This window comes from Herpailurus yagouaroundi, unplaced genomic scaffold (genome assembly GCF_014898765.1).
Source record: "Herpailurus yagouaroundi ecotype Mexico unplaced genomic scaffold, PumYag 162, whole genome shotgun sequence".
Classification (NCBI taxonomy): domain Eukaryota; kingdom Metazoa; phylum Chordata; class Mammalia; order Carnivora; family Felidae; genus Herpailurus; species Herpailurus yagouaroundi.
The window spans coordinates 8,125,965-8,150,985 of record NW_024412403.1 but is presented as its reverse complement, the minus strand read 5'-3'; the positions used below and the strand labels follow the sequence as shown (position 1 = coordinate 8,150,985).

General features: G+C 40.5%; 1 protein-coding gene across 2 annotated transcripts in view; it reads left to right on the top strand.

Moving 5' to 3' along the window:
• Positions 1-25,021, top strand: part of DYRK1A (dual specificity tyrosine phosphorylation regulated kinase 1A) — a 155,945-nt gene that overhangs the window by 111,246 nt on the left and 19,678 nt on the right. Inside the window, exons 3-8 of one of the 2 annotated variants that reach the window (XM_040483927.1) lie at positions 3,453-3,649; positions 9,966-10,085; positions 12,092-12,280; positions 16,408-16,555; positions 20,673-20,959; positions 23,503-23,649. In XM_040483927.1, the coding sequence (XP_040339861.1) occupies positions 3,453-3,649; positions 9,966-10,085; positions 12,092-12,280; positions 16,408-16,555; positions 20,673-20,959; positions 23,503-23,649 (1,088 nt within the window). The remainder of the gene's footprint in view (positions 1-3,452; positions 3,650-9,965; positions 10,086-12,091; positions 12,281-16,407; positions 16,556-20,672; positions 20,960-23,502; positions 23,650-25,021) is intronic. The other variant, XM_040483928.1, reaches the window with a different exon arrangement.

The window sequence follows — 25,021 nt, the reverse complement described above, 5'->3', positions numbered from 1 at the left end:
TTTGTCTTTGTAATAATTGGTCCTGAGTCAGTTGAACGTCCATTATGGGGGGGGGGGGGGCATGCAGCCGAATTCCTGCGGTACACATGCGCAGAAATCAAATCCAAGAGCACTGCCCATCTGGATGTGAATGGTGAAAACTCACCTGCTAGAAGATAACAGCATTTCTTGATGACTTGGTTATAAGGGAACATTTCTTAAACGGACACCAAAAATACGAATTCTAAAGCAAAAGTTGATAAAATTAGTAGATTGTACTCATCAAAAAAACACCCTTAAGAGAGTGACCATGCAGACCACTTATAACCGACAAAGGGCTGGTACCTAATATATGTTAAAAATAGGATGTTTTAAATTTTAGAAATGTATCAGGAATAGTCTTTCTTGATAGAAAAATGGAAAAGCAACCTAAGTGGATCTTTAAGCGGCCTTAAATAGATGAAAAGCTGCTCGTAGCCACCAGGAAATTTGTACACGCTCATGTGTTGGTGGAGAGCCACCACATACCTCCAGCAGTGGCTGAGATTAGGAAGACTGAGGGTTCCAGGTGTCAGTGAAGGAACAGAGCAGAAGGGACTTTGATAAACTTCCAGGGGAGAAACGGAGCAATTAAAAACACTACAGAAATTAGAAACTACAGCAATTAGAAGAGCAACAGAACAGCATCTCTGTATGTGCCAAAAGACCCTTAACAAGACTCGTCCTAATGACGTGGTTCATAATAGCTCTGAACTGGAAATAATCCAAGTGTCGGTCGGAAGTAGGACAGATGGGTTACCACGAAGTAACGATCGTGACCAGACTGCAGCTTATAGGCACAACATGACGTGAACAAACCCACTTATATCAAGTTATAACTAATCTGGGTTTGGAGGTCAAGATAGCAACTTTGGGGTAGAGAGAATTGGGTATTGATTGAGAGGGGTCAGAGAGTGATGTGGGGGGTTTCTGGGATGATGCCCATGTTTCTCCCCTCTCCCCTTTAACAAGTTCAATTGATAATTATTTAAGCTCTATACTAATGATTTTTATCCTTTTTTTGCTATATTACAATAAGTGAGTTTAAACCTAGTATATAATGACACTGGTAGTAGAAGTAGAAGATAGTATTTTGTAAAGTACCAAGATCCATTATTTGTGCTTTCTTGTGTCTTATTTTTTGAAAACTTCATAATAAACCTAAGGGAATAGGGTTAGTGTAATAATACTCTGTTTCATAGATAGGGAAGCTAAGACCTAGAGTGGTTAAGTAACTTGCCTTTCAGTGCCTTAGTGTTTTTACTGTTTATAAGAGCTATTTATATATCAAAGAACTTAATCCTATTTATATATATTTAAATTTATTTATATTCCTTCCCAGTTTGTTTGGTTTTTGTATTTTTGTCATGTAGATGTAAAGCCTCCTTTTCCCCCCATTATTTGACATTTAGGTTTCCGTGTTTTTTTGTTTTTTTTTTTTTTAAATGGTTGCGGACAATACCAGGATAAACATTCTTCCGTGTCTTTGTGCACGTCATCGATTATATCCTTAGGCTAAATTCCCAGTTTTGTTTTGTTTTTTAGCTGAACAGAGTTGTTCCATGTATCTGAATGGACTGTATTTTTTTAGTATGAGTTATGAAATGTTTAGAAAATCACCCCATCTATCATGATAGTGGCATTGTCCTTTCACTTATTCAGCAACTATTTATTGATCATGCCCTGTGGGTCAGTTAAGGACCTCAGGCTGTAACGGAGGGGACAGAAGCTAAGGTCTAAGAGCCGTGCCAAGGCAGGTTATGTTCCAGTTTCAGTAATGGGGAGAGGACTCGAGGTTTGCTGCTTCGAAGAGTCACTCTAGCATTTTACTGAAGGGATCCAGAGCTGCAAATGGGCAGAATAAAGACAAAAAAGAACTCGTGGGGATCTGTTGTAGTCCTCTGAGTGAGACAGGGGTTCATGGAGATGAAGAGAGGGGCTGTATTTGAATGTTCTACGGGAGGTGGAGGCAGCCAGATTGGGCAGCTGTTTGCCCGAGGCTGGTCTCTGGGGGCAGAGAACTCTGACTGCAGGAGCTCTGGTTCCGGGTGACTGGGTGGAAGGCGGTGCCGTGTGCTCTGGTGGAGCAGAGAAGTGGCACTTATGTTTGGAGGGCGCCGAGCTTTGCTCTCTCCGGTTTGGGGAGTCTAGGCGACCGTCAAGGAAGAGGCTGTTCGCCCCGCCAAACGGGTGCTGTTCCCACCAGCCATTACCGCACGGCACAGGGCGGCATCGTGGCCGGTGTGGGCCGTTCATGAGCCGCCAGAGCTGTTCCGAGTATTTCACACACCGTCCCCACAGCCTTTGCACGTTTGCCGAAATGAGGTGTGCAAGGCCACGCGGTCGAGGAGCGTGGAGCTCAGGTTCCAAAGTGCAGCAGCCTGGCCGAGCGTCCGGGCTCTTTACCGTGGGGCCTGCGCTGTTGTAGGTCTCTCTCAAAAACAGTACTTGAGGAAAAGTACCCAGGTGCTGAACGACATGGCCTGTCGTCTGGTTGGAGTTAGCTGGTTTGTTCAGGAAGGCCAGCACGGGAATTCTGGGCCCTCGGTTTGTTGGCCAGGGTTCGGCGCTTCACCTTTTGGCTTTCGTCTGAGATTACAAGTGTGGTTAAATTTAAGAAGAAACGTCTTCTTTTCAAGGAAGAATGAACTTTTATTCGCCAGCTACCCAATGCTTGTATGGACCAAGTGTTCATTTTCCATTTCTACCGTGAAAATCATGACCATGGTCCCAGCCTTACCTGTGGGATGATTATTGGCCGTTCGTACTCGCGGGGAGCTTGCGGGGTCTGGATCCTCTCGGGACTGTGTCGGAAGAGTTGGAGGAACCCAGCATCCTGTGAATTTGTATCTGTGTATTTGTATGCTCAGGTGTTAATGACCCGTGTCGGTGGTGAGCACCTTGAGGACAGATCTTTCACTTGGTTTGGGGGATGCTGGAATATCGATCGCGTACACCCGGTGGGTGCGAAGCGGCATCCTAGGGGCGTTCCTTTGAATTGGTTTCTGTGTCTACAGCCACAGCACCCTGAACACGCCCGATCTCGTCTGAGTTAGTTTCTCTGGAGCTGATCCACTGGAGAGGCCCTTCTCAGAGAATCAAAGATTACTTACTTAACTCAAAGTTCTCGATGGAAACCTCCTATGTGAAAATAAGTATTAAGGGTTGTTACTCCTAGTGGTTTATGAAAAGACAAGATTTTCTCTTACCACAGATTTATAGACACCTTAGTCACTGTATTTTATCCCATTGAATCTAGAACTGTTGTGTTGAGTATAGTTATTTGTTTGCAGTGTGTGGTTTTAAAAACTTTTACTATTACTGAAACTCCCAAATCCTAAGGTCCTTGTGGAGAGGACTGTCAGCTAGGTCAAAGGATGGGGACACTGGGATATAAATACATCCTTTCAACCTCACTTACTGTCTTCTCGTAGGAGGAGAGACTTCAGCATGCAAACCTTCATCTGTTCGGCTCGCACCGTCATTTTCATTCCATGCTGCTGGCCTTCAGATGGCTGGACAGATGCCCCATTCACATCAGTACAGTGACCGTCGCCAGCCAAACATAAGTGACCAACAGGTTTCTGCCTTATCTTATTCTGACCAGATTCAGCAACCTCTCACTAACCAGGTAAGTGCGTGATGTTTCAGAAGTGATTTGCTGGGAGTGTGGTAGAATGGTAAATAGGCAAAAACGGCTTGACGGTTTTCACTTTTTCGTGCCATACGCGAGATTCTGGATTGACGAGATAGGATGTCAGGAAGTTTGCGTTCAAGTTTGTCAGCTTTTTCTTTTTTCTCTCTCTTCCACTCGATTAAAAAACACTTATAAACCAACCATAGCCACATTCTCTCCTTCTGTAATAGGGAGGGGAAAAGTTCATTTTAAAGAATGTCTGTTAAAATAAAGCAACTGAGAGCTTATTTTTATAGAAAGGTGGTTAAGGAGAAGAATATAAGTTAGAGGAAAACAGGTCAGATTCCAAACTTAAGCAGAGCGGATTTTATGCCATTATAAACAACTTCAGCGCGCAGGCATTGCAATAAATATGAAACTCCTTAAAATAGAGAAGAGAAAAATGTAATGCAAATTAACCGCACTGGTCATTTTAATATTCAGACTAGAGATTTCAGCAGTTGTTTATAAAATGGACAGTATAACAGAATAAACGCAGAAATCTCTTGGTATGCAAGAAATCTCTTGGTATGCATACGTGTGTGTATGTACGTGTGTGTTTTGCATATTTCCTGAATTAACTGCATTCACTACATTGATTTTTGATTTGGGGAGAATTTTTGTACTGACTATAGTTGTGGTAAAGTTTCTTTCCCCACTTAGATGGAGGGTGTGATGACCACTGAAAAAAAAGGCCCTTAGGAATTTGGGTTGCCCCTGTTTTTTAGGCCTTTTAATATATCAAGTGATGATCAGAACCTTTCAATATATTTCTTATATTTCAATATATTTCTTACACTGGATTATTTATTTCTAATTCCATAGTATGTGGTTTTAATGAGCACCTGGCTCCAGTTAAGTAACATCATGATGAGGGGACACCCTTGTATGTGTTATAAGAAGAATTTTGTCAACAGTTGAGCTGGCTTTACATTCATAAAATATATATAGCATGTGAATAACATTCATAGTTAAGACGAATTATGGCAAGACTTAAGAATTTGTTTTACGCAGTAAGTTGAGAAGTTGCGTGTTTGAGAATTGGAGCGTGTGGTCCGAGTGTTCAAACTAGGCGAGTGTGTACCAGAAGACAGCTCTGTGGTACATCCAAAAAATAGTAAGAGCACAACGATTCGTTTGCATTGTGCAGCTGACCCTTGAACAACATGGGCTTGAATTGCGCAGACCCACTTAGATGTGGATCTTTTTGATACGTACAGCCCAGTACCGTGAATGTATTTTCTCTTCCTTAGGATTTTCTTAATAGCGGTTTCCATTCTCTAGCTGACTTTGTTCATAGTAAGAATAGAGGGCATGATATACAAAATATGTGTTAATTGTTTATTGGCAGAGCTTCTGGCTGACAGTAGGCTAATCAGTGACTAAATTTTTGGAGAGTCAAAAGTTATGTGTGGATTTTCAACTGCACAGGGAGCGTGGCTAGTGTTCCTGACTCCCACGTTGTTCAGGAATCACCTGTACTCTTAAGAAACAGAGTATGTTTGCATTCATTTTCTCACATGTTCAAAAGCAGCCTGTCAGGCAGGGTGCCTGTTTTTATTGTTTTCCAGCCGAAGGGCCTGAGCTCCCACCTGTGACTTCTCCAGGTGTTGACGCCGTAGACTTGGGGGTGCAGCCCAGGTTCTTTCTTAGACACGGTGCCCTTTCTGTTGTATGACACCTGGCATCTATGGAGGGCTAGAAAAAATTCTAGTCCTTTAGTTGTAGTAGGTAATTGTAGTAGGTAATTCGGTCCGCACAGCACCTGTTTTGAGATACAACTGACATCTTATTTGTGGGTTATTTTAAAGTCAGAAATAATTCACTTAATATTTCTGTTTTTTAGTTACAAAATGTTTTTAAAGGATTCATATGATGTAAAAAGACTGTCTTTTTAAATTTTTACTTATTTATTTTTTTAAATTTATTCTGAGAGCGAGAATAGGAGAAGCAGTGAGAGAGAATCCCAAGCAGGCTCTGCTGTCAGTGTCACTGTCAGTGCAGAGCCCAGTGTGGGGCTCGAACTCCCGAACCGTGAGATCACGGCCTGAGCCGAAACCAAGAGTCGGACGCTTAAGGCTGAGCCCCGCCGGGCGACCCAAAAAGGCTGTCTTTTAAATAACAGTATTCAGCCAGGTATTTCTACCATAGTCCAGAAATTTCTGAACCTAATCAGGCAGATGAGAAGAGATTTTTCTTATAACTGAAGCGTAAAACACTGAAACTGTGGGCTGGTGCAGCATATGGTCTGCAAGTACTAAGACATGGGCCCGGAGTCTTGACTCACGTAGTTGCAGGAGGTGGCCCTTCTGTCTGCTCCTTGAATGTATGATGGGGACCTTAGACTACACTGCTCTAAACTTACCTCTGGCTGTAAACTTGGATAATTTTATTATTTGATTTCTGTTGTTTCTTGTTAACATCCTAGTTTGTTTGTTTTTAAGGTTTATTATATAAGTAAGTTGAAATGAACTAATAACTTTAACGTTTTATTTCTGGTTATGCGAGTGGTGTGTTTTATACAGGTTTTTAAACAGTTTTGTCCAAAAGGTAAATTCAGGAAGCAAGAGAAACGCAGTAAAAGCAATTGTAGAAAAGTATGCTTCGTGTTGGGATTGCTGAGTCCCTTTGTGCTGTTAGAATTTTCACATACCTTGCACAGTCCTCAGACTAGACTAAGGTATGCCCTACCTGTGCTTTTCAGCTGTTTCAGTGGCTCTCAAAACAGCAAGAAAGGCAGAATGTGGGTTTCTAGTTCTTCATTCTATATGAAACTATGAGGTAAATATAAATAAAATGGATGGAATAGGTATTATTAAGCTAGAAGACAATTTTTAAGTAACGTCCTGGAGCTTACGCTGTGTAATCTTTTCAGGAAAAAAACAGTTTGAGCTCTCAGAACTGATTTAAGCAGGAGATGCGCACTATGCTTTCCTGAGCTTTGTGATCTGTGTCTTTGCCCAGAGGGGTCCAGGAGCTATGAGCCCTGGGGGTGTGGGTTTCTCCGGCTCCAGGGAAGAAGGGAGCTCGCTCCGGTCCTCTCTGTGCTCCTGGCTTTTGTGACAAGAAGCAGGAAAGGGAGAAAAAATGTCAAACGCTCAGGATTCAGCTTTGAGTCTAGCATAGATGCGTAACCGAGTGTTTGGAAAAGTCACTTCCTAATTTTGGGTTTGTGCTCTAGCAAGCAGCACGGTATCAGAACACAGAAGATTTGGCTGCCGAGCCTGAAATCGCCGTGAAAGTTAGTGGAGGGAGTGTTACTTGGTTTGTTCTTTCCACATAGTTTGAGCACCTGCTTGTACAAGGTGCCATTTGAAGCAATGAAATGCAGTCTGGTCTGAAGGCTGATTGTTTGTGGGCAGAATACCTCTGGTTTACATATACAGATGCTCCCAAAGTACTAACTTCTTTTGCAAGAAGTATATAAGAAAAGCACGGTATTTAGAATTAGCTGGGCAGTTTGGCCTCATAGACAGAGTTGGCCAACTGTGGAAGGGGTTGGGGATATTTTATAAAATGCAAGCACCTAGCGCACACTCCTGTCGAGTGTGGGAAAACCATCACTTCTTGTCGAATTTCTTGTATGTCCTGTACATTTGAAATTGTTGTCTTGATTGTGTGATTTTGGTGTTTTTGAGTGAGCATAATTGCTCCTGGAAAGATGGAGTCACTGGTTCTGTTTGTCCCATGTTTGAAACACCAGTGGAATTGTATATGGACAAGTTAAAAATTTAAAGAACCCAGTCACAGTTTTGTGTATAACTAATTTTAATAAATTCACATGCTTATTTTATTGATATTTATTAAGCACAACTCCGTGATGTTGCCCTACAAATAGCCTAAAAGCGACTCGGCCAAGAGGGTAGAATTGAGGCCTTCCCCTGACCAGGAAGGAGCTCCTGGCCCGGTGTTGTGTGGTTCAGGGCCCAGGACTTCGCACGGTCTCAGTTCCCATCTCACAGGTGCCCTTTACGAGCTGCGGAACTCCGGCTGAGCATTTCACATCCTAGACTCCGGTTTCCCACTTGCAAGCTGGTGACAAGAACACTGCTCGTTCTCAGGAGATCGTTGAGAGGATTCCATGAGCGATGCAGAAATCTGTGTATGCTTCTGACAGGGCGTGGAGCAAGTACTTGCTTCTCTTATTTTACTGTCAACTACTTAAGTCATTCATTTGTTTCTAACCGCAGCTACGCCTCCCGCCAAACTTTTCTTAGAGTAGTAACGAAATACCTCACTGGTTGAGGTTCTGTAAGATCTCATGGTGGGGTTTAGCCGCATTCCAGTGCTCCAAGGATGGTCTTGCCGAGTTAATTCCCTGCATGAGAAAACGTTGCCAGGGTCTTAAAAAATAAAGAAGGAAATATGTTAAGGCAAACCTTTTTCATTATCTTAACTGCTTATAGCATTCATTCACATAAAAATAATTGACATGCTTATTACCAGTGTTGTTACTCGATTAAATTACATCTCCAAGGAACAGTATAAGAATAGAATATCCTGTGCATCTCACTGTACCTGCTCTTTATATTTAGCAAGATAAAACAACATATATTTGAAAAATTAAGTACTTTGGATTTTCTTATTAATTGCTGCCATCTTTGCAGACAAATAGTTCTAACCACCAAAGAGTTTTACCCCCTTAAACTTTATTTCGAACTTTAAGGAGGGAAAGATCATGAGGACAGAGAATGAATTAATAGCCTACTACAGTAATTCAGTGAAATTACTCTCTGGATAATAGCTTTTTAGAGTTTGAGTATAGAGGCAGAGGAAACCAATGTTAATGTTAGTTTTAGAGAAAATGCACCTGGGAAACTGCCACGATCGCTCCCATCTTGTCTTACCAAGGGGATGGTGACTCTTAAGTCCACCATCACCTTACAGACCAACCCTCTGTTTTGTTGGTGTGGGTTGATGTGGTTAATTATCCCAAGACCCCAGACATTTCGGTGAGGCCTTGGTATGATGCATTTGCTGTCTCTCAGCCCCTCACCTTGACCTGAGTGTCCTTGGAGAGGGGCTGTGCCAGGGGATCTGGCTCAGTCATTAGATTTTGTGGCATCGCTGTCTGCAAGAGCTAGACAGGAATCCGCGAATGGCTGGTGATGGTGACTGTAGGTACCTTGATGCACGTCATCGGTTTTGAGGATCTGTTGATGGCAAGAAGCCCTGTTGGGACCACAGTCCAGGATCATGGCACACTAGTGGAGGCATTCCTGGTGTATGTACGGAGGATGCCCCTGCTCTGGTCCCCCTCCCATCTAGCAGGAAGCTCACAGCCGAACTCTGACTACCTGTTACAGGATAAAAGGGACACCGTTTAGGATTCGAGTGGGGAGGTTGTTAATAGAATGTGGTTGGAATTAGTTTTTAAAAGAGTTTCACGAGCTTTAAAGTGTTCTCTGGAACTTACTTGGGGTCCCCTCCTAGTGTAATTGTAAGTAGAGATTTCGGTATTGTGGATTCATTGGTTTATTCAGCAGGTATTTATGAAACATATTGAATGTGCCCACCGCTGTTTTAGGCAAAGGGAATAATACACCACTGAACAAAGGAATCCCTGACTTTATGGAGTTTTTCTTGTAATGGGAGGAGAAGGAGAAAAAACTAGAACCAGTAAATGCGTAAATATAGTATGTCAGGTGGTGCTAAGTGCTAAGGCGGGGAGGGAATGCGGACAGTAAGCTGGGGCGTGTTACCCGGGAGAGCATGTTTTGTTAAAGAAACAAACGCAGGTTTCCGCCTTGCTTACAGGGCAGGTGTTTGTCAGAAGGCAGGGTTGAGGGTGTGGGGGGCCTTAGTGCCGGGCTCCAGTCTTGCCCTGTGGCCGCCTTGCTTTGTGGTGCCAGCGGGTCCTGACACCATGTCCTAGGAAGCTGAAAGTTGGGTTTGTCTTTGCCTTTGCCTTTTGTCAACCAGATCGGGCTTTAGGAATAATTCGGAAGAACTTTTTCCTTGTATGATGGAGAAGCCCTCTTGGGCAGTGGCGTGTGTGTCTCCTGGACTCATGGGTGTGTCTGTGATCCCACTTTAATTTGGGGAACGGGATCGAAAGCCACAGCTGGCACATTATCTTCTAATTTCACTTCTTTGTTCCAGTGGTCTTCATTGGAATCCAGGCGAAAGAGATAACTGAGAGAGAATGCATGATCTTCTAATGTAGATGTCTTTTTTTTTTTTTTTTAATACCTGTACACAGGTTACAGAAGAGAGGGGATTTATACCAGTACAGTATAGTTAAAGTGCTAGTCTTTTCTGTCTATTTAAGGTGATGCCTGATATTGTCATGTTACAGAGGCGGATGCCCCAAACCTTCCGTGATCCAGCAACTGCTCCCCTGAGAAAACTTTCTGTTGACTTGATCAAAACATATAAGCATATTAATGAGGTAAGATGACTGATTTCTTTTAATAGCATATCTTGCAATAGAGCAGGGAAGAAAAGTTACTTTGTGGCCTTTTTAAATATACTAAACTTTATTCCCAGTGATTATAATGTTGATGATTATTGTGTAGACCAGAGTGTTAATGATTTATAGGTAATGTAATTGTGTAAAAGAAAAAAACTATATTAACAAGGACTGCAAAAAATTAAGATAATTGTAGGATGACTTCCCTTTTTTCCAAGTTGTATTTAATATATGCTGAGATCATGTTTCTGTAATAACTCTTCTCTAAAGCAAGAAAGGAGAAAAGGAGGGAATAATGACACTGTAAAATTATGCATATGTTAGAATTTTGTGTAAATTATTATATGTCTTTCTGTTTTCGCCATGGATGTCAGGAAACTCAGAGTGAGATCTAATACCCAGTTAACAGGAATTTGGCCTACTTTATTTGACAGGTCTCTATTTCTGTGGCTTTAAATTGTCTTTTAAATTTTTAGGTGTGTGGCTTTATTGTAAATATTTGAAAGCGTTTTTGGTGGATGTAAATAGAGTAAAAAACATAGCACTTGGAATTACTCATATCACCTTGGCCCTTTGGCTCCAAACATTCTTTTTCTGGTGTCTTAGACCTTTGGCTTGAGTGCCATCTGCTTCTAGCCGCAGCTGTAGCTCCGTAATTAATTATGAAATGAGCTTTTCTGGAGAAGAGTGGATGTGTCTATGCTTCCTTTCCTCTTCATGTGAGCCCTGTCTCCTTTCATACTAAAGGCTTGCCCCGTTCCAGCTCTGGAGCCATTTAACTAAAAGCATGTTCTTATGCATGTGTATAGTTTATATCAGTTTGATGCTGTTTAATGCCAGTATAGTTGTATTACTGTGGCAGTGTGGCAAGGTAAGATTAGTATGCACTCAACGATGAACATTTCTGCGTTGGATTTTGTACACAATGTGTTAGAAAAGATGTGCCAAACTAGTTTTGATTATCTGGAAAATTGTTAACAGTTTATTAATGTCAGTTTGTTAATATCTGGGAGATGATTAACAAAGCTGCTGTTAACCTGTGGTGAAATCAGAGTTTCCCAGTAGCTTTGCTGAAGCAGGTTTTTAACCATTTTGGCACCTTGTAAACTAGAATTTTTCTGGTGTTATTCTGTGCAGTGTAATTTATAATTTCCTCAGTTAGTTACCAATTACTTGAACTATTGCCTAGTCTACCTGTAATTTTTTAACTGGCTTTAGAAACAATTTTGTAAGAAAAATAGATAGAAGGAGAAGAGCTCAACTGTGATCAGCCACAGGGTTTACGGCCCTTGGTATGGGGAAGGGGAAGGGGAAGGAGCGGCCGGCTTTCATTAATTGTTACGTTATTATAGGCTTAAAAACCGGAGTGTCTCAGACGGCCTTTTGTATTAGGAAAATTTTAGTTCACACCCATCTAAACTTTCATTTTTAAAACCTTTTGCCTTAAGACCCAATATAAAATGGGGATGCAGGAAGTTGATAGGATGAAAAAGCTCTTTATTTGGTTTGGCATGTGTTGATTACATCAGTATCTACACACACACCCCCCTCCCTGCCCCCATCCCTCATATTATACTCGTACAAGCTATGCCATCTCATTGTATACAAGTTATATTCTAGTTTAAGAAATCGATATAAATCAGACTCTGTTAGTCTTCTTGAATGGGATACTTTGACTAGTCACTTAGCATCTGTTGATAAGATGTATAAACAATATAATTTAAAGGTGAATTTCACCGTAGACGTTTTTCAATGGTTATATATCAGTGTCATTACGTAATTCAAATAGCAACTATAGAAAATTCTTTATTTCATTTTTTTTGTATTTGTTCTAAGGAATAAAAATTCATCAGTTTCTTCCTGATGGCACATTTGTCTCGCGTATACTCTTGATCTATATCTCACACACACGCACGTGCACATGGCGCCTCCTCACCCCCAAAGATTTAAATTCTACACTTAACACCGGTACATTCTCATTTCAGGTTTACTATGCAAAAAAGAAGCGAAGACACCAACAGGGCCAGGGAGACGATTCTAGTCATAAGAAGGAGCGGAAGGTTTACAATGATGGTTATGATGATGATAACTATGATTATATTGTAAAAAACGGAGAGAAGTGGATGGATCGTTACGAAATTGACTCCTTGATAGGCAAAGGTTCCTTTGGACAGGTAATTTAATGGAAAATGCTGTATTTCCTAAATTAGAGCTTCCTAGTGAATCATGTCGTTATGCCTTTTCCTCAGTAGTACACTTTCAATGTCTGTAAATAGATGTAAACAGCAGATATGTAAGTATTTGGGGTTATCATGGTCCTTCAAAGGCACTAAAACTGCATCAGCTCTAAAAACTCCATTAGACTTCCCATATTTACTTTCCAGAGCTATCAAGTACTTACCTTACTGATACATGAGTTGATCGGAATCGCTAACAGGTAGTATTGCCCCTTTCATACGGATTGGTGTATGGTCTCTGGATGATTCTTCACTATGGATGCAAGAGATAATTACCTTCCTATCTGATACTCCTCTTCAAAAAGAAAAGAGTTCAGTTGGCACAGCAGGTGCCCTGCCACTTTTTTAGAGGCTGGGAAAGCCAGGGGCTGTGTCCTGGTTTTTCTCTCAACTTACCTTCTGTTATCAGGCCTTGAAGTGGGCACATGGTCTTCAGGGTTTCCTCTTCCCGTTCTCACGGTACCAGCACGGCTGATACCGTGACTGTGATGGAAAGGATCATTCAGCAGCTTCTAGCTTCTAGCTTCTAGCAGCTTCTAGCAGGAAAAGGAGGAAGGGGCTCCCCAATAGAACTCGGTGTTTCTCTTTATTCCTGGCCTCGTCTCCACCCACAGCCCTTCCGTCCTCACCTGCCCGCCCAGCCTCAGCGTAGGGTGCAAAACCCTAAATATGGCGGTCTCTTGCATCAGTTGTGCTCAGACCGAGAGCCATCGCACCTTCATCCTTGCACTTTGAAGAAACTTTTTCTCTGGCTGTGGACCTGCCCCGCTAGCTGCTCCCACTTGTCAGTCCTATCTCATTGAGTCCCCAAGCTCTGTTTGGTGTGAGGTGTGATTTACTGCTGATCCCAGTCTCCTTTGCCTCACGCCCTTTGTGTGGTGAGGCCATCACTAACCTGCAGTTCAAACACTTCTTTGGACTTTTCAGTGATGAGGATAGAATGGGTTTCAAAATGACTTTCCTGAACCACCTTTAAAGAAAAATGGTTTTGTTTTGTTTTGGGGCCTTTTAAAACTATGGAACCCGCGTGCTCCTATTTACCCATTCCTGCTCTGAGAGAAGGAAAAATAATGCCTTTTTTTCAGCCTGTGCATGCGTCTGATCACACTTAGGACAAAAAATGTACTGTGGGCCATGAGCAGCCACCCAGAAAAGACCCAGAAAAATCTTCAGCTATTAAACCTGTAAGGAAATACGTACAAGGTTGCTAGGAGGCCTCTGTAATTCCAGTGTGGCTCTTCAAGGCCCTGGTGCCACCTGTGTATAGTATCTGCCCCTTCCCGCTTTCAAATTCCAAGTAGTTGCAGTACTTGTAAAGAACTCAGGGACCTTCTCCTTGATTTGTAACCTCTTTTTCTTTGAGTTAGGGGTTTCTCAGTGTTGGGGGACTCCCTCTTTATGAAGTATTACTTCTTTTGTCAGAAGCAGCTCCTTCTCTCTCAGGGTCTCCTAAGGAAAGGCGTGTCTGAGGCCCAGCTTTTAGTAAGGCCGCACGCACCCTAGATCCAGGGATTGCTGGCTCCACCTTGAAAATCACACCAGCTACTTGGGCATCTGCCTTCAGTAGGACAGTTTTCTAACCCCTGTGTTGTTCACCATGGAAATTGTGCCATACAGCCGACTCTCTAAACTTCGTTTTCCATTTTGGTTTTTTGGTTTTCCCTAAATATGTAGTCTTTGAGTTCAGAGCGATGTTTTTCTCCTCCCCTTCACTTTGATTTTCTCATACTTTAATTCCTAAGAGCAAGCGAGCATAGTTAAATGATTGAAAATTGAGACCCGTTGACCTCAGACTCCATCTCATCAGGTTAGACTGATGCCTGCCTTAGGCTCACGCGTGTTCAGGTTCAGGACCTGTCACTCACCGGGTAATGTCTTCCATACTGACTTGATCAGATTTTCTCTGAACTCTGCCAGATCCTTATCAAGTAAGGTGCTCCTTCATTTCTTTAGCCAATGGTTAGGAGTCTTGATTGCACATTGAAATTTCCCAGGGAGCTTTGGCAGGGGGTGGGGGGGGGATGTTGGGGGGAAAGGACTGCCACCTGGGCTTGTAAACCAATTAAACCAGAATCTCTGTGGCTGGATTCTGCGCGTTTGTATTTTTTCAAGCTGCCTGTTGAATGTGTAATTCAGGGTCGGAAACCATTGCTTTAGCATTTAGCCGGTTAACTATTTGCTAAGTCAGTAAATAGTTGGGCCCGTTAGTGGCCTTTGTCCTGGAGACCATTAGGATCCAGGCGTAGAACTGCAAATCTTGGTGCCGTCAATATAGTCAGTGAAATAGAAGAATATCAAAACCGCTTGGTCAGATGTTTATAGGGGTAGCCTCCGATTTTAAAGACAGTAGATACTCTTTTTTCTAGAATTGGATGAAACCAGAAATAATTGCATTTTTCATTCCAAGTTTGATTAAAAAAAATTTTTTTTAACAAGTTATTTTTTTGAGAGACACAGAGATGGCGCAAGTGGGGGAGGGGCAGAGAGAAAGGGAGACAGAATCCCAAGCTGGCAGCACAGAGCCTGATGTGAGGCTTGAACCCACGAAACCGCGAGATGGTGACTGGAGCTGAAACCAAGAGTCGGACACTTAACCGACTGAGCCATCCAGGCACTCCTCCAAGTTTGATTTTAATTGGACCATTTATAATATACCATTGACGATATATTTAACCTTGACTGATGTAAATCTTCATACATTCCATTCTCTTCCTGTCCTCTAGTGGTACTCAGCCTCCAAATTGGAATTACCTGGAGTTCTACCTACATCTATCTCCAGGCTTTCTGAATATCCTAGAAAATGTATAAAAACTCTTGCCTATTCAGATTGTATGTATTATAAATATAAATTAACATTTAACCAGATTGCTCTTTCTGATTTGTGGATAGTTCTCTTTTATCAATGTATTGATTTCCTGAGTTTTTTAAATGTTTATTTTGTGTGTGTGCGAAAGAGATAGTACGTGAATGGGCGAGGGGCAAGGAGAGAGGGAAAGAGAGAATCCCAAGCAGGCTCAACCCTGTTGGCCCAGAGCCCGACTTGGGGCTTGATCTCACAAATCGTGAGATCATGACCTGAGCCAAAATCAAGAGTTGGATGTTTCTGACTAAGCCACCCAGGTGCCCCGATTTCCTAATTTTTATGTAACTCTCTTTGTTAGTAGTGTGAAACTCCTTTTAAATGAGTAAAATTAAGATGAGAGGTGTACATGGTGATTTGCTTATGAACACTCCACTTTCCTTAGCATTGATTCCTACTTTAAAACTATCAAAATCCACTAATTGTGGCTTTTACCTTATATCATGGAACTTTCTGAGTAATTTGTATTAGATTTATTTTTTTTAAGTAAACCTATTCTTTTGTTATATACCCGTGTTTGTGAAAATCTAACTTAAGGTTAGGAAGCTTTCTGCATTTTTCAAATGACTCAGAACCTTATTTTAAATATTTTACCTGAGGGGTGCCTGGGTGGCTCAGTCAGTTGAGTGTCCAGCGTTGGCCCAGGTCATGATCTCAACAGTTTGTGAGTGTGAACCCCACTTTGGGCTTTGCCCTGACAGCGTGGAGCCTGCTTCGGATTCTCTGTCTTCCTCTCTGTCTGCCTCTCCACCACTCATACGTACTCTCTCTCAAAAATAAATAAACATTAAAAAAACTTTAAAAAATAAATAATTTACACATATACTTGAGATTTAAACCAGGTTTTTCTCCCATTAAAAGGTTAGGAGAATTGTTTTATAGTGTCATTTAGTAAAAAAGGTAAAAAAGCAAAGCACTTGTCATGATGTAAATTTGTTTCTGGAGAAATCTGGCTTTTGTTAAGAAGGCAATATTGTGGATATTTAGAAATACTGTAAGGATACAAAAGAAATGTAACTGAAAAGGTTGACTTAAAGTTGACTGTAAAGTAGTAAATGGATGAGACTGAATGGAAACGAACAGGACCTCATCTTAGGGAGATGAGAAGAATGAGAATTAGGTAAATATACAATTAAAGTTAAATGTAGAATGTCGTGCAGTTGTTGCCATTAGTAGAGAATTATTTATCTTTTTTCTCTTTTAGGTTGTAAAAGCATATGATCGTGTGGAGCAAGAATGGGTTGCCATTAAAATAATAAAGAACAAGAAGGCTTTTCTGAATCAAGCCCAGATAGAAGTGCGACTTCTTGAGCTCATGAACAAACATGACACTGAAATGAAATACTACATAGGTAAACAAACAGGCACACAAAGCCATGTGCCCTCACATGGGCCAGAAGTTTGAGTTCATGGTTGTTTTTGAATGAGAATATGTTAATTTTTAAAGTGATAGGTTAAAAATTCAACTGTTTATTTCTGTTGGAGGGCATAGATTTTTGTCGGTTACTCGATCTGGCAGTAATATTCTAAATCTTGGGGAATGTGCATTCCTCGTGGTGTATAATTTAGAAACACAAGAATAGTATCGTGTTTTGCAACTTACTAGTGCCATTTGTTTGCTGTAATGATGCACTTTATCCAGGGGTCCTCTTTTTAGCAACTTTAACTGTTTCTCCTACCCTCAGAAATTAGAAGTAAGCCAAATACATTACAATAATAGAACTAGTTTTGGAATGTCTGAGCCAAGTTCTCAGACTCCTCCTCAGGCTATCTGTCAGTTTGACAGCATTAGATGCTGTTAAGACTTATTACAACAGAAAAGAGGTAATAGCCACTATTTCTTGAACTCCTATCATATTCCTTGTGCTTTTCTTCCATCATCTGTAATAGAGTAGTCCTGTAAGGAAAGCGGTAGGGTCCTTAGATTATAGACTGTGTTTACAAAGTGTAACATACCCAGGATCCCAGGGGCTCTGCAGCTAGCATCTGAACCTACCTCTGCTGGAATCTAGACCCTGTGTTTGTTTCCTTGTCTTACAGTGTTTTTCCTGAAAACAAAAAAGAGAAAAATTCTGGAAATAGTGAAGTCAGTTGATATATGGGCCCAACAACATCTGAATATACCTTGTTTAATACTGTTCTCAGTCAAATCTAAGATGCCGAGGATTGTAAGATCCCATTATTCTATGTGCCAAGAAACAAATTGCTACCAAGAGTAAATATAAAATACCATCAAGTTTTAAGATTGAGACCTTAGGATCAACTAACTATAGAAGTTTTTCTAGGCATGTATACATAGCAACTCATTTCCAGAAATGCTGGCCTGACTTGATAAACATGAGGTTAAATTTTATTTAATAAATATCTTTTTATGAATAAGTGGGCATTATGATTCTTTAGTGTGCCCAAAATGGTGGAAACAAAAAATGTTTAAAGATGTAAGGTTCAGATACCAAGATCAGATTTCCTTTATGAAACCGCCTTCAGTCCCTAGTGTTACAGTAAAATGACCTTAATATTATTAATTTTTCTTAATTTCTTCTCTGTAGAGAAAACCTGATATAATCCATAGTAATAACATGTCTATTTAAACCCTTTTCTTTTTTTTTTTGTTTGTTTGTTTATTTATTTTTGAGAGAGAGAAACACAAGTGGGGGAGGGGGAGAGAGAGACAGAGACAGAGAGAGACAGAGACACAGAATCCGAAGCAGGCTCCAGGCTCTGAGCTGTCGGCACAGAGCCTGACGCGGGGCTGCAACCCACGATCTGTGAGATCATGACCTGAGCCACAAAGTCAGATGCTTAACTGATTGAACCACCCAGGTGCCCCTAAAACCTTTCATACTCACTGAACATTTACTGTTCAGTGTCAGTTATAATGTGTAAATTTGAGCCTGTTTTCGTTCAAAGGGCTTAGAAGCTCAAGAAGGACATTTGAAGGATACTTGACTTATAATCTGTGAACATCTTCCTCCTCACTCTTGTGTTTTGTGTTTTGAGTGTTTGCTTAAGTAGTAGAGAAAATGTTGATGGCATTACATTTGAATTCTGTCTTACGGAAAGAAAACATGGCAAATTTACAGTAAGCATTCAATAAATGTTAGTTATTCAGGTGTATATGATAATGGCTGTCAATTTGTTTTTAATAAACTGACTTTAATGATTATTAATGGCATCAATTATTATAGATGCTTTTGGGATGCGTTTTTTTTTTTTTTAAAGTTTTTATTTAGGAAGGTGGTGAATGCACAGTGTCTCAAGAAACTGAGGCTCTATATTGGAAAACAAGCAAAAACTTTAAGATTAGACATAGCCGTTCCAGGAGAATTGACACTTAAAGTTTAAGATGTCTCAAAGTCATGTTCTCTTTTGTGATGTCAGTAACTTCTTTTTGTTTTGAAGTGATTGATAAGAATCATTTATTCTAATAGTTTGTAGTCCTAGGTCTTTGAGCCTAAAAAAAAAAAAGTCTTCTTTACCATGCAGCATAATTGCTCACGTGGATTATTTGGTATCTGTCATGGGTCTAGTTAAAATTCACTTTAGGTTTAGAACAAAGTCTTGGCTGACCCTCAACAAAGTTCAGTTAAAAAGGTAACACAACCGTATCCCCAAAGTTCGGTGAAAAAGATACATAAATATATTTGTGTTTGAGCTTTCTTTGACAATGTCTTTAGTGCTCAGCCCATTGTAGTTACTCAGTAAATGAGTAATGAATTGGGAAGTCAGGTGGAACCAAGCGGATTGATCTTCCATTCGAAGAACTTTGTAATCACAGAGTTTCTTAAAGGAATTTTTGTAATTACACTGGAATTTTGACATCAGTTACTTTCTACATTCTTTTTGTGGCTACTGCTTCATCAAATTAAAACTCTTGACCATGTTGCTGGGGTGTCTTCTTGCCCATGGAGCTCTGTTTATAGTATTAAACCTATGCGCTTCACTGATTAAGAGCAGATGTTATACATTCTTTTTTTTTTTAATTTTTCTTAATTTTTTATATTATTATTGAGAGAGAGAGAGAGAGAGAGCAAGCAGAGGAGGGTTAGAAAGAGGGAGACAGAGAATTCAAAAGAGGCTCCAGGCTCTGAGCTGTCAGCACAGAACCTGATGTGGGGCTCGAGCCCACTAACAGGGAGATGGTGACCTGAGCCGAAGTCGGACGTTTAACCGACCGAGCCACCCAGGAGCCCCAGATGTTACACGTTCTTATGTAACCTTTAAGGATTCTTTTTATTTTCAGAGTGTTGAGTTGTACTGTAGACTCCTATAGAGCTGTTTAGCATTTGTATTATTTATCCCAGCTTTGGATTGTTTGTATCAAGAATGATGTGAAACCAATGTTGACGGGCCCTGCTCCTGGGGAGGCCATTCAGGAGCACACAGTGTATCCCCCATTTTTTGGGGACCAGAGATTGAATACCGTCATAGTTACTCCAGATAGATCTGTAGAGAAACCTGTTTTTTTGTGAAACTAAGAGACCAAAATGAAGGTAACCTTGACAGATGGTTGTTTTATGTCATTCCAGTTGAGTAACAAGTGTTCAGCTTGGTATATATAAGAATTTTATAGTGAAGGGTATCACTTTATTGAATGACCTCATCTGATGTGCAGTCAGTGTTAATACTAAAAGCACAATCTTTGAAGCAATTTAGTGTGTATTAAGCCTTTTTAGAGGTCAACACTGATCGCATATAATGGCTTCTGTACCCTTTTTTTCTCATTCATGAGCCTGCTTACAGTTTCTTCTTGTGATTGAGCTTTATTTTCAAGTTTTCCCAAACCTTCAGTTGTGCACAAGATATCCCATGTACCAGTTTGATGAACATAATCAAATGCCTTGATTATGAACTCTAATTCTTGTAAAGCATGCTTTTCACATACTTGTTGTATTTGCCTAAAAGAAAAAAGATCTGTGCCTTCCTTTGACAATTGTTACAGGAAATTACTAGTGAGATCCAAGGCTCAGCAAAGCGGAATATGGATATATATCAGAGCCTGAGAGCCGCCTACAGCAGCATGGTCACAACCTGGAGATCCCAGTGGGTGGGGCTTTATATGAAGTTGTAAGGTTGGGCTCTCAGGGAGTAAAAAATACTTTCTCATAGAAGTGAGCAGAAAGTCACTGAAGTATTCTCAGTATTGTTTGTCAGTTTGCTATGTGTGTTTTCAGACCTGATTTCTTTTTTTTTTTTTAAACTAAGCATTTTGGTGATACTTCTCACGTTATATTGCTGATTGGCAGGCACGACACCTGTTTAATTAGCAGGTGAACAATCTAGATATTCCTGACTGGTTACAGAATGTGCTGTTAGTGCACAATGCCGATCTCCAAATTTCAACTTGGTTTTCACTCTACATCTGACGTGGAAATGTTGTTAGACTGTTTGAGAGTTCATGCATGCATACATTATTCTCATCTTATTGGTATATATAATTTAAAATGAAACTTTTTCTTCCTCTTTCAGTGCATTTGAAGCGCCACTTTATGTTTCGAAACCATCTCTGTTTAGTTTTTGAAATGCTGTCCTACAACCTCTATGACTTGTTGAGGAACACCAATTTTCGAGGTGTCTCTTTGAACCTAACACGAAAATTTGCACAACAGATGTGCACTGCACTGCTTTTCCTCGCGACTCCAGAACTTAGTATCATTCACTGTGACCTAAAACCTGAGAATATCCTTCTTTGTAACCCCAAACGCAGTGCAATCAAGATCGTTGACTTTGGCAGTTCCTGTCAGTTGGGGCAGAGGGTAAGTATATTTCAGGACTTGTGTATTAAAGTAGAATTAGGTAAAAGTGTAGGTAGATATTTGAGATGTTATTAATATGTATACAATTCAGAGGTAATCACAGGATGGTTCTCTTTAAAATGTGCTGCTTGAATCACATTGTGTTGAAACCTATTTTGGGGAAGTATCTCTTCAAATGCAAATAGTTAGGTTTTGAATGAGAAGGTATTGGTTTTTTAGAATGGGGTTTAAAAAATGACCTGTGTGCCTAAAAGAGAGAATAGGAGATGAGCGAATTAAATATTACGTGGATCTGTGTATTTTCCAAGTAGAGGTTTTAGTATAAATTTGGGGCTATTCCAATACTAGAGCATTGAATCCTTGCTATGAAATATTTGTCTAAAGATCAAGATAAATGTGTTTCTCCAAAAACTGGTAAGTTAAGAAAAATACAGGTAATTTTACATTACACATGGTGATCTTGTATAGAAATTACACGGTTAGTATACTTGTGTTGATAAATAAGTTTAAATCTTTTCTGCCCTGTATACATTCTGACACATGTCCAAACTGGTTTTTCTCAGACTGCTGAAGACAGACCTGTCTATAGCAATAAATGGATTTAGATTTGGCTGATGGAAGAAAGATTTTTCCTGCTATTCTTTCTAGCGTTAATGAAAGCTACCCTTAACAGCGGGTTTTGCATATAGAATAGGAGTGATAGGTTGCTCTCTTCTTGAAAGGAAGTCAGATCCCCATTTGATGATGTTTTACTTACTTCAGACACTGTTGCTATTTACTTGAAAGTATTGAAACTGCACTTCTTAGCAGGGGGAAAAAAGGAAAGGCCACAACTGACTTTCAGATACTATTTCATGTTGGCTTTCCGCTTTTTGTTTTTCCCGATTGGATTTCTTATCCTGTGCAACTTTTCTGTTGCACAATCTTTTTGTGTTTTAAGCATGGCTGGTTAATTTAATTGTGGAGGTTCATAGCCAGTTAACAGGACTATCAGGCTTTTTGTTACTTTCTACAACTTGTCTTATGGTAGCAGTGTTCTGTAGATCACTGATTGAGATTTAGGGGAGTGGGAAGCAAAGTTTGGGGTTTCAGATGCCTCTGAAAATCAAGAGATGTGCGTAATTGTTGATGGGGATGAAGTATATTGTGAATGGGAAATACATGCCCATCTTGAACATCATTTGAATAGATTTAGATTTGGAAAATTTCTACGCCCTCACCTTTTAAACCTAAATCCTATGTTGTGATCTAATATCAAACACTACTGTGCCTCTCCAGCCAAATTGAGACAAGTATCCCTTTAGCTCCATGAGGTTTAAACTATGTGAGCGTGTCAGGTGAGAGTGAGAGATCCTTCCTGAGACGCACACCCAGTGGCCCTGCCCTGCCCTGCACTTACTGGTTCCGTCTCAGAAGGTGGCCAGCAGGCATGTTGCAGGGGATTTGGGTGCACAGCCTTGTAGATGACCCAGCCGCTGCTTTGACCAAACCGAATAGACGAGTGACAGACGTAAGCTGGGAAATGAGACCTTTGAGATGTAGGGAGTCGTTGGGGCTTACCGATGCTGTTGGCCCTCCACAAACTTGGAAACGTAATACTTCTTACCTCTCCCTTTGAATTTCACTTTCTTCATTCTGACAAGGCCTTAGGTTTGGGGTTGATCTGCTTATGGGGCATCAAATTGTTTTTGGGGACTCGGCTAGAGTTTTAGGTGGGAGCCACAAAAGCATCCGTGAGAAAGCACCACGCCGCTGGCCACCTAATTGGACTGTTAAGTGTGAAGAGCTTTAGTTAGGAGGATTTTGTTTCTTTCTTTCTCTTTTTGAGTAAAACTTTGTTTGCTTTCCTGATGTTTCTAAATACAAATTTATGATGGCTGAAAATGAATTGGTCTCTAGGGACATTCTCAGATTACTTCACTGAAAATTATCCATTTCAAGATTTTTTTCCCTAAGAATTCTCAAATGGAGGTGGAGGAGGACAGGGCAGAGAAGAAGTGATTGATCAGGAATGCCCTCCGGTTGCATTTTATATGGGGGTGTTTCTCAGATACATCTGTGAACCCAGTACAGTAATAGATGTCTGAATTTTCATTTACATTGTACTGAGTTTATTTGACCTGATGCTGAAGTACATTCTGTAGGTTAATTAAAATACAGTTTAGTCCTTAAATTAGTGGCAAACCAAGTGCTATCCATGGCAGGAAAGAGTAATTAATAGGGAGACCCTATTCTCAATAATGTCTTTTTTCTAACAAAACATAATTGTTTTAAGGTGTATCTTGATTGCCAGTTAGGATTGGACTAAATGAAAGGGCTTGAATTGTATGTTTTGCATTTCACAGTGTGATTAACCACTCTCTTGAAATGTTTGTTTAGATGATACTTGTAGCATAAAGGTGAAATCAGTAAATGGAACCCCAACTTAGGAGTTAGCCAATTATTTTTTCTGTTGATACCAGATAAATGTTCTTAATTCAGTGTTGAGCACAATTAAACAAAACTTATGTTGGAATTTAATATGATATTGCAATATATTTCAGATATACCAGTATATTCAGAGTCGCTTTTATCGGTCTCCAGAGGTGCTACTGGGAATGCCTTATGACCTTGCTATCGACATGTGGTCCCTTGGGTGTATTTTGGTTGAAATGCACACTGGAGAACCTCTGTTCAGTGGAGCCAATGAGGTATATGATGATTGCTTTCTAAATTCTGTTTCTGTTTTCATAATTCCCTTTTGTTTTTAATCTTTGTGTAATCTTAAAATTTTTTTAGGAAAAGACGTCTGCTTATAATCAAGTTAAATATTCAAATGTTGGGTCAGTTTTGAATTTATATTGTTCATTTAAAAAGTTTTTCAAGGGGCGCCTGGGTGGCGCAGTCGGTTAAGTGTCCGACTTCAGCCAGGTCACGATCTCGCAGTCCCTGAGTTCGAGCCCCACGTCAGGCTCTGGGCTGATGGCTCAGAGCCTGGAGCCTGTTTCCGATTCTGTGTCTCCCTCTCTCTCTGCCCCTCCCCCGTTCATGCTCTGTCTCTCTCTGTCCCAAAAATGAATAAACGTTGAAAAGAAAAAAATTAAAAAAAAAAAAAAGTTTTTCAATTATTATAATGGTGAGTTTAGGATTTTGAGATGGGAAGCGAGATCTTTTCATCTGCTAATAAGGAGAACAATAAGTTAGATTAGAAAATGTTACACATTTTGGTTTAAATGTTACAGATTTTAAGTATAATATAACAGAAAAAGGTAACAAAGGCACGAGGGCCACTATGAAAACAGTGTCATCATTGCTGTAAATTTTGAGGGTACGATTTAGAATTTAAGAAGTGATGGCTGGCAGCCTTGATGAGATTTGATCTGAGTAATTTAGGGTGAATTAACGATTATAGAATTTTAGAGCTACAGGCTATATGTAATTCTTTTAATTCATGGGTTTCCGGTCTGTTCTCAGAAGGTGTTGGAAAGTCAGAGGCAGTGCCTAGGAGGGCACGGGAGAGGCCATGCTCTCTTGTAGTCAGAGGAATTGGACTTCCATTGGCTTTAAAACCTTGTGGTTTTTTTTGTGTTTTGAAGAAAAGTTAACCATTACAGATCTTGATCAGTCCATGCATTTATAAATAAGAAAAGAAAGACCATGACTTACACAGGGTTATACAACTTTTTTTTTTTTTTTTTTAACATTTATTTATTTTTGAGACAGAGAGAGACAGAGCATGAACGGAAGGGGCAGAGAGAGAGGGAGACACAGAATCGGAAGCAGGCTCCAGGCTCTGAGCCATCAGCCCAGAGCCTGACGCGGGGCTCGAACTCACAGACCGTGAGATCGTGACCTGAGCCGAAGTCGGACGCTCAACCGACTGAGCCACCCAGGCGCCCCTATACAACTCTTAATATGGCGTCAGAAACTTGTCCCTTCCATCCTTTTAATTCACTTGAACTACAGGAGTAGTGAGCTAGTCCTGGGCAGTAACTGGCATAGTGTGTGTTTGGTATTGTTTTGTTATCCTTAATATTATCCTGTAAATCAGGATCTTTCTCATGAGCTTACACGGTATTAAAT